This window comes from Molothrus ater, chromosome 3, assembly GCF_012460135.2.
Source record: "Molothrus ater isolate BHLD 08-10-18 breed brown headed cowbird chromosome 3, BPBGC_Mater_1.1, whole genome shotgun sequence".
Lineage (NCBI taxonomy): Eukaryota > Metazoa > Chordata > Aves > Passeriformes > Icteridae > Molothrus > Molothrus ater.
This window is the reverse complement of record NC_050480.2, coordinates 81,564,987-81,578,739: the sequence shown is the minus strand read 5'-3', so window position 1 is coordinate 81,578,739 and position 13,753 is coordinate 81,564,987. Positions and strand designations below refer to the sequence as shown.

Genomic DNA, 13,753 nt, shown 5'->3' with positions numbered 1-13,753 from the left:
GCTCTATTGTGCCAGTATTAAGTGTACTTTGGGGAGCAACCAAGGACTTAGTATCAGTTTGCTTTTTAGGTAATGCTTGCTTCCCATCAGCTTAGACTCACTCTTTTGTCCTCTACAGCAAACCTCGCTGTTCTTTAGCGTCATCAGGAGCTGAAATGTGTTATGTCTCTGCTTTATGCTACTCCATGCTCCATAGATTTCACAGAGGCTTGGTAACCACGGTAGTTATGGTCCTCATTTTTGCAATTCTACAGTATTAATATTTAGGGATTTTTTTCACTCTTTCAAGTCCATTGCTTTAACCTTTAAATCAACACGTAGGATTTAACTTGAGAGCATTGCAATGTTAGTATAATGATCACCCAATGTTTAAGCAGCTTTGTAATTGATTCTGATTTTTATAGTCCAGCTAAATGGCAAACGTTTGATTACCCAAGGTAATGTGCAAGGGAACTGAGAGGACAAATGAGAAAATGCTTAGATAAAGTAAAAGCCTAGCTACACAAAACATCTGTAGGTTAGGAAGATTAATAAGGCTGTAATGAAGAAAGATGAGGTCAGTGACACAGGTTTCGTCTCCAATGTAAAAGGCTTCTTCCCCAGGGAATGATCCACATCCCTTGGGCCAAGGGGTGAAACACAGCTTGTGTCAACAGTGCTGGAGGCTTGTCTCTTCTGCTCCTCCCCGCTGCCCCCAGAAACCTGTCCTTGGCCTGAGGTGGGCACTGGAGGTAGCCCTGGGACTAATTTATTTTTTGGTCTTTCATCTGTTCAAGATGTTTGAAATAGCATGGGGACTGTGTTACAGTCTGCTATTTCTGGGCGTGATTTTGTGGGCATGTGTTGCTTTTCCTAGAATTCAGCTTAGGGCCTGCAGGTGGCTTGAAGGTACATGAGCTGCCAGAGAGTTCTGCCAGGGAGGTGTTGAGATGTGGATGACAAGGACTTGAAAAGTCAGGGAGTGAAAACTGTTGAAAGTTATTGCTGCGTCTGTAGTGCTGACTCAAACCAGCTTGGGAAAGTCACTCACCAAATGTGGCTGTGGTTCTGCAGATTTCTGTGTCTGTACCAGAAGTATACTCAATTCAGAATATAGATAATTCAGCTCAGATACTTGAGAATGAAGTACAGTTTTTAAAATAACAGCAAAAAAAAATCATAATGGGAAAACTATGCAGTGAAATAAAATCAGCTCAAAGATGAGTCCTATAGGATTATACAGAAGATTAGAGTTACTCTGTAGCTATTGGCTGGCTGTGCATTAATGCCAGCAAGCATCACTTGTCTTCTGCATTTTTCATCCATTAAGTTTCACCTTGGCGGATCATCTGTGTTGTTTCTTCTAAGTCCAAAATAATGGCATAGAATTAGCCACTGGCACTTTTGGAGCCACTGCTAGAGATACAGGGACTTCATGCATGAGGCATGAGCTAGCTCAAGTTATCTCCAAGCTTTCCATCCCCCCAGAGTTGGAGGGAAGTGTGGGAACTCAGTGAGTGCCAGCTGGCCTGGCTGGTCCTGCAGGGTTTTGAGCGAGCCTGTGGGGCCTTTGGGATTCTCCAGTGACCTCTCAAGGACTTGTCATTTGAAGCTTGGCTTGAGAAACCTCTTTGCTTTTGGTGACTGAGGCAGATTTCCTGAAACTGAGAGATCTCAAAAGTTGTTTTGAAATTATTGTGCTGGTTGCATTGATATGTTTTCATTTCTGATAGAAAATTAGGCACTTTATTATTTTAAGTAAATACTGCCTTGTTCTTCTCCTATTTTTTTCCAATACTTTCAGCTTTCACTGATTTAATGGCCACTGTAAATGGCCATAAATTTGACTTTTGACCCCTGCATAGGCAGTGAGAAAATATTCATACTTTTACAAGTGCTGAACCATGTCTAGGTTTCTCTCTGGCATTGATTTTACCAATGCTGAAGATACTTCAAATACCAGGGCCAAAACAGTGTTTGAAAAAACAGGCTGGTCCTCCTTTATCTGAGGACCAGTTTCAGTGGGATTTAGTTTTCTTAAATGACTTTATGCATCTAGGTCTGAAAGGGCTTGAAAGTAGGTCAGAAAGACAAAAAATTTTCTAGGATTTTAAAGTGAAAATGTCTGCTGTAGCACATACCTGGAGATCAAACTGATTTTTCAATCAGAGAAAGAAATTTTAGCTGCAGAAGGTTTCTTTTGAAAGAAGGGAGAGATGGAGAAAGTGATATACAAAGTGCTTTTGTCTTGATTTCTACTATTAATGTGTCTCTTTACTGCAACCACAGATTCTAGAGAGGTTTTAATATGCAACCTCCTCAGACATTCCTCCTGTTAGTGGCTCTTCTCAGACCAAGGTAATTTCCCCAAATATTCTTATGGATCTGGGTGTTGTTACCTGAATGACACTAAAGAAGCTTCTTTTTCTAGAACAAGTCCATTTCCTCTGTGAGCTCACTTAATGTGTGGTAGGGGTTGTATCCCCTCTGTCTCTGAGACATGTAAGCCCAGTAGCAGACAGCAGGGAATGTGCTGAAGCTTTGTTGGAGATTTTGTTTTCCTCAGAAAATCCATCATGTGTGGCTGTTGAGCAGAGCCAAGAAGCAGCCTTGACAGTTCTCTGCTGCTCCATGTCTGTTTCATCTCTGAGCTGTGCAGGAGTTTGCAAAGGCAGATTAATATTTAACATACCTGGAGCCTTTGATCTTTCAGTTGGAGTCTGGATACATCTGAATCCTCATAAAATGCAGACAGAGGAGATGATGTTGCCTTTTATTCAGTAATGCAGAGACAGGAGCACCACAGTAATTTCAATTTCTTCCATCTCAGGCCATTTCATTCCACTCTCCAATTTGTCCATCAAGAATCCTTATCACCAGTCTGCCAGGTGCTCATGCTGAAATGGCCTAATTTCCAGGCTTTCAGCTGGGTATCTGAACCACTTGGCTTGAAAGCCTCTTTGTCTGATCTTCTGAATCCTGAAGTGCTTCTACAACATAAAAAAGTGGGATATTCTGCCTAGGATGTCCTGCAGGCTGGTGACCAGGTGTTCTCCTGGAAAAGAATTGTTTTGTCTTACTACCTCGTGAAGTGAACTTGCTAACACTTAATAGGAAGTTCAGAGTTGCACAGTAAGGCAGCACAAAATCTGAAAAATATGAAAGCTAAAACTTAAGGCATCATCCAGGCTGAACAGCTCCAACTCTCTCAGTCTTTGTAGGAGAGGTGGTCCAACCCTCTGATCATCTTTGTGTCCCTCCTGTGGACACATTCTAACAGATCCATGCACAGCTTTGTGGTGTACCTTCTCCTCTAGCTCCTGTTCCTCATCCTTGAGTGGCAAAAGTCAACTTTGCCCTGTACTCCTGAGAAGCCTCGAGTGATAATTGCTGCAATTGTGACAAAACTTACCCTGGCCTAAATATTTGAGCAGCAGTTCCACACTCTCCTAGGTATTCCTTCTGGTTGGCAAAGCTTGTCTATGAAGTAGCTTATGCCTGACCCATTATAGGACTGTATGGCAGGTTGTGGAAAACCTCAGATAGTCCCTGTTCCTCTCTTGCCCCATGGGAAAATTACCCAACATTGTCCAGGATTACCTTTTCCCTAGGGTTTCCTGGCCTACTGTAGCCCATCAGACTATGACTGTATTGAGATCTCTTGACCCAACAGCTCTTCCCAGCTCAAAGCATAGATAACCATCTTTTAAGGTGTGGTCCTCCAGCTGCAGGTCTCTCTCCTTTGGAAAGAAACCTGGGGAAAAGATTTGGGTCAAAATGGACTCAAAGCATATACAAGTCTTTGCACCAGATGTGGATGATCAGTAAGAACTGATTGTGTATTGTGACAACCCCCTGTCCCTCAATTGCCTGTAGCAACAGATGGTGTAGCAAGGGGGTTGTGAGACACAGAAAACTGGCCTGTAACTCATGCAATGCCCTTCACACATGAAGAAGGAGACAAAGTCTGCTCCCATCAGATTCCCTTGCTATGGTCTCCTAGGGGATAATGGAAGTAATTCAGAGGGACGATTTATTCCCCCAACTCCAAAATCATCTACTTGGCCTTGCTGCTATGACATCCTTTATGCCAGTTAATACCTTCAGGCCATCCCAAAAATAACAGTTCTGCTCTCCTAGATCCCCAACATGTTGAGGCACACAGACCCACATACTGGTCCCACACCTGTGCCTAATCCTATTTGGCTTATTTTTGAAGGGATTCAGGGAGTGGAAATTAATATAGCCCAATCTTCTTGCTTCAGATGTAAAATGCATATGCCCTTACGGTGGCTATAAAAGATGATAAAAAACCTGTTATGACTTTCAGCTTATTTGTGTGTTACTGAGCTCTGGTTAAGGACCGACATGAAAAATATATCAGAAATACATAAATAACATTTTTGTCAAAGTGTTTTTACAGGCCTCCTAAATACTGTTTTTTACAGTCCTTTCACACAAGCTCCATTTCTGTTTGGTTGTTTTCTGGGACATCTCTTCACAGTCTAATTTCAGGCAAGCCATTTCACTTGTCAGCTTTGACTAGGATATGTTTCAAAGGTGATTCTCTTCAGGAGTTATTGAAGACTCTGTTTCAACTTTATTGAGTGATACAGTGAAATATTACTGCCTTCCACCCTCAATGACTTATATGAGGGCTATTGTATCAGACAATTTGCCTGGGCACAATTCCAGTGCTCAGGTAGATGGGAAGTGAATTTTTAGGCCTTTCAGTTGGTTCATCTGTTACCGAATTACTTCTTTAGAGCAGTATCCACTCTAAGTGGCAACTTAGTACTGACAACTTTCAGGGCAAGGCCAGGTGGCCAAGAAGGCCAATGATGTCCTGCCCTTTATCAGCAATGGTGTGGCCAGCAGGACCAGGGCAGTGATTTCCCCCTGTACTTGGCACTGGTGAGTTTACACCTCAAATCCTGTGCTCAGATCTGGGTCCCTCACTGCAAGAAGGAGATGGAGGTCCTGGAGTATGTCCAGACATGGGCAACAGAGCTGGTGAAGCATCTGGAGCACAAGTTCTGTGAGGAATGGGGTTTAGCCTGGAGAAAAGGAGATGCAGGGGAGACCTTATTGCTCTTTACAATTCCTTGAGAGGAGGTTGTAGCCAGGGGGGAGATGGTCTTTTTTCCTGGGTTATAAGAAGTATGGACAAGGGGAAATGGCCTCAATTTGTGCAAGAGGGAGTTTAGATTGTATATTAGGAAAAAATTACTTCATGGAAAGGGTTGTCAAGCACTGGAATAGGCTGCCCAGGGAAGTGGTTGAGTCACCATCCCTGGACATATTTCAAAGATGTGTAGATGTGGCACTTGGGGACGTAGCTTAGTGACAGACTTGGCAGCCCTGGGTTAATGGTTGGCTGATGATCTTAGAGGTCTTTTCCATCCTAAGCAATTCTGTGATTCTAAGCCTACATGCTGCATTATCTCCTTTCACCTTTCCAGATAGCTGCCTCCAATCATGCACAGAAATCGTCCAATCACCTCCAGAAATCATGCACATAGAATTGCCTATTATTGGCATTGTTTAATCTCCTTCTTGTTTAATTGAATTTCTCCTGGGCTTTATTCCATCCAGTCTAACAGCAAAAAACCTGCTAAATGTGCTGCTGCCTGTTTCATGTGTGTCTGAGGAACATATAATCTGCTTAGAGAAGCTGCACATGTGCTTCTCATGCTGTGTGGGTTATGGCACACAAATATATATTGTGTTTGTAGTGGGATGTAGTTGTAGAAACTGCTGAAAGCCTTTGGAATTCTTATAACTGTTTATTCATTCTTTTGTTTAGGAGTCAGTGACCTGTAAGTGCTCATTATGAAGAGAGATCTGGTTTTCTTGGTGACTCTAATTAGCCTTGCCTTCCTGTCACTGCTAAGATCTGGATATCCTCAACACATTGCAGAGGAGTCCTGCTCTGTTCAGATTCTTGTTCCAGGCCTCAAAGGTAATGTGAAAGCCTACTCATTATTCCAATATTAATATTTTTGTTCTAACAGTCTCAGTTGCATAACTGACAGTTTTAACAGAGACAAAGAAGGTACCTCTCAGTTGTCCTCTTATTTGGCCCTGTTTGTAGCCTCCTTAAAAATGGAGTTTTAAGGTCCATAAGGTAGAGTTAAATGGTTCAGAGAATGCATGCCAGTTTCCCAGATTTTCTCATGATCACTAGTGCTTGTTACTCTTATTCATTGCCTGGTTGCTCTGTGTTTTTATACTGAGCAGTGGTACCCAAAAATTGTAACATCAAGCCCTACTTTATATCTGGAAAGGTTTTCATTTCCATTTTGCAATGTAATAGGAATTATTTTGTGTTTTCTTGTCTTATGTTTGTCTTCTTTGGATTTTTTAAAGCTCAAAAACCTCTTAGAAGAAAGCAAACATTAGTTAGGTCTTTGGCATTTCTATAGTTTTTTTAAAAAGGCAACATTTTTACAGAATATGCCTCCAAACTCCTGCCAAAAGAAGGTGGTGTAATAAATTATTGATCTTTTCATAGGAAAAAAAGTATATCTTGCATAAGAAATCAGCCACTGGGAAGAATTAGCATTTTAAAGCAGCAGCATCCATTATGGTTGTTGAAATCCCAGCTCTGTTTAGTCAATAACAATAATTCCCCTTGAGAAGGCTATGACATTTCTGTTGAAATATAACACTTTTGAACACAGGGAAATACTTTTTAACTAAGGACAAAAACCCCCATGAAAACCATTAGTTTATCATCAACAATAAAATAAAAAAAAAGCATTGTGTAAGAACCACACAGGAAACCTTTCAGTTTTTCTTGTAATTATGCCTTGTAGTGTCACAAAACCCACCCAACCAGAACTGCTGCCATTAATCTTATCTGTACCAATCTGGGCTTTCCTGAGTTGCCTGAGGGCCACAGGATGGACTGCAGGCATTGCCTGTTGCGGTTAACTGATTGGGAAGGGTGAGGCTCAGTTCTGTTCTGCAGCTAAATTGTTCACACAGCTAAATTGTGAGCCCAGCTTGGCCAGGGGTTTGGCTGGGGGGTAAACTGCTCTCTCCAGGCACTGCCCAAATTGTCTGCAGCTGCCCTCTGCTTGGGGCAAGAGACTTGGCCTACAGGGATGTGGGCTGTGCTTGGCCAATTTGCTTTAAGAATATATTTATTTCTTAATATTTATTATCATTTTGTCTATTATTGTTGTTATTGTTATTATTTTTATTAATGCAGCTTTGGATGCCTGAACTCAGCCAAAAGCTGTTCTTTACTATTTACTTCAATAAGTGGCTTTTGATCTTAAAAATATGTATGACCTTCTGCAGATGTTCTTGTTAGAGAGAACAACACTATATCCAGGCCTTCTGAGGTTTAACTAAGGTTTGAGTAAAGTTGTTTAATTTGTTTGATATATTTGCTATGTAAAAGTGACTTACAGAGGCGAACACCACCAAGTTAAATATATGTTGTCCAAATTTGCATGAAAGATCAGTCAAAGGGTCAGATTTCACAGCCCTAAGCTTTGAAAATATTTTTCATATCAGAGAACTTGACAGGATGAGTTTTGTGGCTTCTTTGCATTGATTTTCTTATTTTTGTAATCAGTCAAAATTAGCATCTATGATTACCATTGTAATGCAATAATAATAATAATAATAATAATAATGTTGTTGTTGTTGTGCAACAAATGTTTTTAAAGTGTGTAAACTGTGCAGGACCTTTGGCAGATGACAATTCTGAGCCTGGAAGCCAGAGAGAGGCCTGAAAGCCACTGTGTGTTAATGATTTCACTCAGTTTCATAAGATGTAAGCCTTGCAAAATTGAGAGTGATTGATGTACAAATTCAGTGAAGCACAAAATGACCTGATACAGACCTAGTTAACGTGAAATCCCTAAAAAGCTTTCAGTGTTCCAAATATGCTGTCAGGGGGACTGGCTCAGAGAGGTGGTGATGAGATACTGCTGTCCCCCACTGGCATAACTCCAACCCGTTTCACTGGCCAAGGCTTCCTTTAAACTGAGCACACGTGTGGCCACGTGCCCAAATTCAGCTGCCATGGATCAGGATTTGCTCACTGCAGCTTTTAGATCTGCACCATCTCCTCCTCCTTCTCTGGGCTGCCAGCAACATCTCCAGTGGTGGAGAAATAGAGTTCCACTGCTGCTGGGCATGGCTCTGTCAGAATCTGGGAAAAACAGATGCAGGGAAAAATGCAAGAAATTAGGGAGACCATGGGATATGTGAATGGCAGAGGATAGACACTTAAGAGGTAGTGCAAAAAGTGGAGCCCAAATGGGGTGATGAAGGAGAAAGTCATCAGGGAAAAGTACACAGAAGCAGGGGAGCATAAAGGAGGAATTTTAGAAGAACAGAAGGAAATAATAGGGGAAAAATAGAGGAAGAAGAGCTTAAGAATCAGAGTGGAGAGACTGGAAACTAAATAAATGTAAAATGACACAAAATCAATTAAGATCCCACAGAGTAAAAGAGAAAATCAGAAGGGGCATGAGATGAGAATGGAGGTGGAAATGGATGAAGAAGAAGGCTACTAAAGACACCAAGAATAGTAAAAGCACAAATGAGATTAAAGTTGGCAGTTTAGGTTTTAGGGGCAGGTTTTGGTGGTTTGTGGTTTGGTGGTTTTTCTGTTTGGTTGATTTTTTGGAGTTTCTTTTTTTGTTTGTTTTGGTTTTGAGGTTTTTGTATGTTTGGGGTGTTTTTGTTTTGGTTTGATTTTTTGGTGGATTTTCTTGCTTTGTTTGTTTTTGTAGTCATTTTGGTGGGGTTTTTTTAGGGGGACAGATTTTGGTAGGTTGGTTATTTTTTTAACTCAAGAGTTTAAAGGAGTAAGATGAAGAGTGTAAGGGGAAAAACCATGGCTTTGAGAATACAGACAGCAGACTGAACCATGTTTTAGAAAGCCAGCAATATTAATAATAAGAAAAGTGTGCTGTGTCTGAAAAAGCAATGGATGATGAAGCCTCTCTACACAGCTCCCTCATATTCTTCCTAGAGTCCAGTTTCTTTTGATAGGCACATGAAATTAAAGTTACTACTATTGTGGAGAAAAAAATAACACAGAACAGTCCTTCAAAACTTAAATTCTCAGCTTGCCATCTTGTTTTGTCTCCCTTCTAGAGTCCAAATCAGGAGTTGTCTTAATAGTCTCAATGATGTTCAACACATAAAAAAGTTAATGCTATGTTAGAAAACCCAATTTTTTTACACTCACACTTGATGCATCTACTCACATGGGGAATATGATGCTTAATAGCTCACATAGTTTGGCAAGGCTAAGTTTCTTTTAAGAGTATGGGGCATCTGAGCACTGTGGAGCACTACTGACATCTCACCCTGTCTCAGCTGTATAGACAATGCTGCAGCGTGCTGACAAGGAAAGTACTGTTTCCTGCAGTGGGGTTGGAGCAAATATCCAGGGAGGGATGCAAGAAGTGCAAGTGCTAAGGGACTGTGGCTAGTGGATGAGGCCACAACAGATCAGTCAGGTAGGGACCATAATGCACAGATCCCAGCCTCCTGCTCTGGAGGGACTTGGTTGTAGATCAAGGGACTGGAGACCAGAAAGGAGGCACAGGGGTGTCTTCTTTATTTCATGAATCAAGAAGTTAAACATTATTGGTTTTTGGTGAAAAATTAAATTGATTGTCTTGACAGAAAACTGTTTTGTTGCCCATGACACCTGCACAGGCTTTACTTCCTCAATTTGCACAATGCTCAGGGTACAACCAGCAAGAATAGGGACTTACACAAGGCAAAGCTGTGCTGTACCACTGATCAGTCCCTCTTGGCCAAGGTCCTGCTCCTTAAAACAGCTGATAAGAAAAAAATGTCAACTGGTCCGTAGCTGGGCCTGTAATGGAGCAGTCTCCTCCTGGAGAAAGTTTTTAAAACACCCACACTAAGGAATGCAGTGTCATCGTATTATAAGAATAAATGCAGGCAAGTGTAATGGCCTGAAGCAAGAGTGATCTATTTTATTGATCCCTAATGCACAGCTTTCACTCTGAAGAACGTGTAAAGCAATAGGCTGTAATAGCCTGCTCTCAGCCTCCAGAGAGCAAGGGAAAGTCATTGTCAGGATTTATCTTTGGGAAGCAAAGAACTCATAGCCAGCCCTGAGGGGTGAAAGGCAATCATACAAAGCCTATTGGTTACTTGATAATAAAAATGTGACGTTCCCAAATGTGCCAAATTATAGCCTGTTTCATACTAACAATATTATTCACTGGGGCTTATGTGAAGTTTGTCCTCATTAAGGTCAGAGAATGGCCTATTTTTGCATGTCTGAAGGCAGGGAAGATGGTCTGGAGCAGCCTGAAGAATGAAAATATAACAGATGGAGGGCTGAGTTCAGCTCACAGCCACCTAGGTCTACAATAAAGAGAGAGATTTGGAAAGAGAGCTGGAGGCTGCATATTTGAAATGTGCCATGGTGTGACATGTTTTTACATGTCATCTCTGTGACTCCTCTCTGAACCACAGCTGCCAGCTATGCCAGAGATGCCAGCTTGTGGGCTGCATGATAACCACTGACTTTCCTGCTGTGGTGCTCCCATCAGCTTCCTGGAGAGCAGCTAATGTCCACTCTCTTCCATAGAAAAACAGTGTTGGGATATCATATGTGCTGTGCTAACTCTGGGTTTTACATACCAACACTTTATTTTCTGTGAAAGCCATAGAACTTTCTTCTCCTTTCTCATGCAAATCTTGTTTTGTCAAGGTGGCTGTATAAATAATTCTTTAACCTTCTGTTTGTCAGAGATTTTAATTTCATGTCAATGGCAGACTACAGTGGTAGTGTAGCTATAGTGGGCAAAACAAGCTAAGCATCACCAAATTTTTAATGAAAGGCACTAGGGAGGCTAACACTTTTTACAGAAAGTGATGTTTAAATATGCTGAATATAATGATGTACCACAAGCTATGTGCATGTAAATACACTACATAGTGGTTCATACTTCAGAGATTAAAAAGCACAGTATATAACTGGGTATATGAAGTAGGGACTTAATGTTTTCGTGCTTAAAACTGGCCCTCTAATGATGGATGTAGCAGTGCCTTCTTATAGGCCTCAAAAATGGCATTTTTTTTCTTTTAATTTGAGGTCATAGTTAAGCCATTATCACTTGAGACTTAAGGACGTCCTTAGCAGAGGCTTGGAAAGAGTTTGGTGAACACAGAAGTTTATGTGCTAAGTTGGGGACTGATTCTGAAGCTTCTGCTTCAGTGAATTGTGCTGTTGTCTTTTTGAAGGTCAATGATATAAGTAACATCCACAAAACTAGACCTGTTGTATGAGACTTCAGTAATGTATTGACAGGGTTTTCCAGTGTCTGCATCAATTGAAGAAAAATCTGTTTTCTGTCAGTCAAGTAAAGCTGTTAAATCAGATCACATCTGCTTCTATTTTTTTCACTGGAGAGAATGGCATTCTTGTCACGGCTGCTAACAGAAAATAGTCCTGGTTTAATATGATTCTTCTTTTTATTTACTTTTGTATCAACAGGGGAGGCTGGAGAAAAGGGGGAGAAAGGTGCCCCAGGTCGTCCAGGCAGAGTTGGACCTCCAGGAGAAAAAGGTAACTTTGATAAAGAAGATATTTTGGAAGTAATTCCTGAGAAAATGCTGCTTTTTCTTGTGAGATGATGAGGATGGGGCTCCTTGCTTCCTTAACTGGGTGACCTTGGCCATTTCTGTTTTGTGCTGTTGTGATTTAACCCCAGCCAACAGCTCAGCCTCACATGACCACTCAGTCACATCCCCTGGTTTGGATGGGGGAGAGAATCAGAAGGGTAAAAGTGAGAAAACCTATGGGTTGGGATAAAGACACTTTAATAGGGAAAGCAAAGGCCATATGCACACAAGCAAAGCATAACAAGGAATGAATTCACTGCTTCCCAAGGGCAGGCAGGTGTTCAGCCATCCCCAGGAGAGCAGGGCCCCATCACACATAATGTGACTTGGGAAAACAAACACCATCACTCCAAATGTCCCCCTGTTCCTTCTTCTTCCCCCAGCTTTACACACTGAGCACAATGCCAAACCTTAGGGAATTTCCCTTGGGTCAGCTGTCCTGGCTGTGTCCCCTCCCAGCCTCTTGTGCACTCCCAGCTCCTCACTGGTGGGGTGGGGTGATGAGCAGAAAATGCCTTAACCCTGTGCAAGCACTGTTCAGCAATAATGAATGTTTCTGTGTTATCAACATTGCTTTGGTCATACATCCCAAATATAGCACCCTCAGAGCTACAATGATAAAAATTAACTTAATTTAATTTAGCCAAAACCAGTAAAATTATATGCACTTCTTTGTAGACTAAGTATTATCTTCTGGTTAAAAAGATATATTTTGGAAATTAAAAAAAAAAAATCTCAATTTTTTAAAAAGGTCTCTGTGAAGAAAGGCATCATAATGTCTCCTTCAAAATTTGCTTTCTGCAAATGAAAACCTCATATTAGATCAGAGGGGAAAAATTCACAAGGCTCAATTTTTTTGTTTCTTTTTTTCTTGTGAATTTGAGCACTCACAACATCTTAATTAAAACCATTGAGGGAAGGCAGTAAGCCATAATAGGCAAAGATGAACATGAGTGTTCCCACATTTTATTGGATATGGGGAAATGGTGATAAATTTGTTTGCATTGTAGTTCAAAAATATTTTGAGCTCTTGAGAAGAATGGTGCTCAACAGTATTCAGTTATGCAGCTGAGAGAAACATAGCACTCTGTCTCGCAGAAAATTCTGTTTTTTCACATTTGTTTTCCTCCTGAAGCAAGGAGGAAATTTGACCTTCATAAGTTTTCCAGGAGTTTTGTGTTCTGAAAGGTTCAAATTAGCAGGAGTCAAATCCTTTGATTTCAATATTGTAATTAAAGATTGACATTCCTGTCATTAGAAGGTTGGAGTTAGTTTTACTGAAGTGAGTTTACAATCTTTCTTTCAAAGCAACTGTAAAGATAATTTATACTTCCTTGTGATGATGCATGATCCATTATGTTGTTCCTTTAGGCATTTACAGAAGTCTGATACTGATTACCCTGGGACCAAAACCCATAGCTAGAGCTCTTCCTCCTACAATACATTGAAAAAATTATAACTTCTATGAGGGGTGTGTGTGTTCAGTCAATGTATTTCCCTTATGTAGATTTACTTTCAAGGATGACTCTTAGAAAAAAAATGTTGGAAACTAAAATTTTGGCTCTTGTAAGGCAATACCAACTGAAGTGTAGATGACAGAATATTTTAGGTTAAACGGTTGTCAAGAGCTCATCTAGTCCAATCTCCTGCTTTAAACAGGGCAGACTTCAATATCAGAGCAGATTTCTCAGGTCCTTGTCCAGTAGACTTTTGAAAATCTCCAAGGATGGAGACTCCACATAAATTTTAATCAGACTGTTTCACTGGTGTCATTGTGAAAGACCTGTTGTAGTTTGTAATCAAGGGCATCTTTCCCTTTCTCTGTGTGTCTCTGAGAAGAAAGGCTGCATCTTCTCTAGAAACTGCTTGTAAGTAGTGGAAGACTGCAATTAATTCCCCCCCTTACCTTTCTGTATTCCAAACTAAATAAAACCATCTTTCTCAGCTGGACTTCAGTTTGCTTCTCATGTATGAGGGCCCAAAAGTCTCTGGGCCCTCTAAGGCAAAGAGGTTTTTTATCCAGCCATGGGCCAGACTTCATCAAAGTGTCTCAGGTGAAGAACTTAGGGTCTTGCTGAACCCATGATATTCCTGCCAATGCATTTCTGTAGCTTGTCCAGCACCTCCTGACTGG

At 41.0% G+C, this 13,753-nt stretch overlaps 1 protein-coding gene across 5 annotated transcripts in view; it reads left to right on the top strand.

Moving 5' to 3' along the window:
• The window catches only part of COLEC11 (collectin subfamily member 11), a 45,422-nt gene that overhangs the window by 18,823 nt on the left and 12,846 nt on the right, over nt 1-13,753 (top strand). For all 5 annotated transcript variants that reach the window (XM_036379434.2, XM_036379435.2, XM_036379432.2 and 2 more), the window contains exons 2-3: nt 5,786-5,941; nt 11,492-11,563. In XM_036379434.2, coding sequence (XP_036235327.1) covers nt 5,812-5,941; nt 11,492-11,563 — 202 coding nt within the window. In that variant the 5' untranslated portion in view covers nt 5,786-5,811. The remainder of the gene's footprint in view (nt 1-5,785; nt 5,942-11,491; nt 11,564-13,753) is intronic.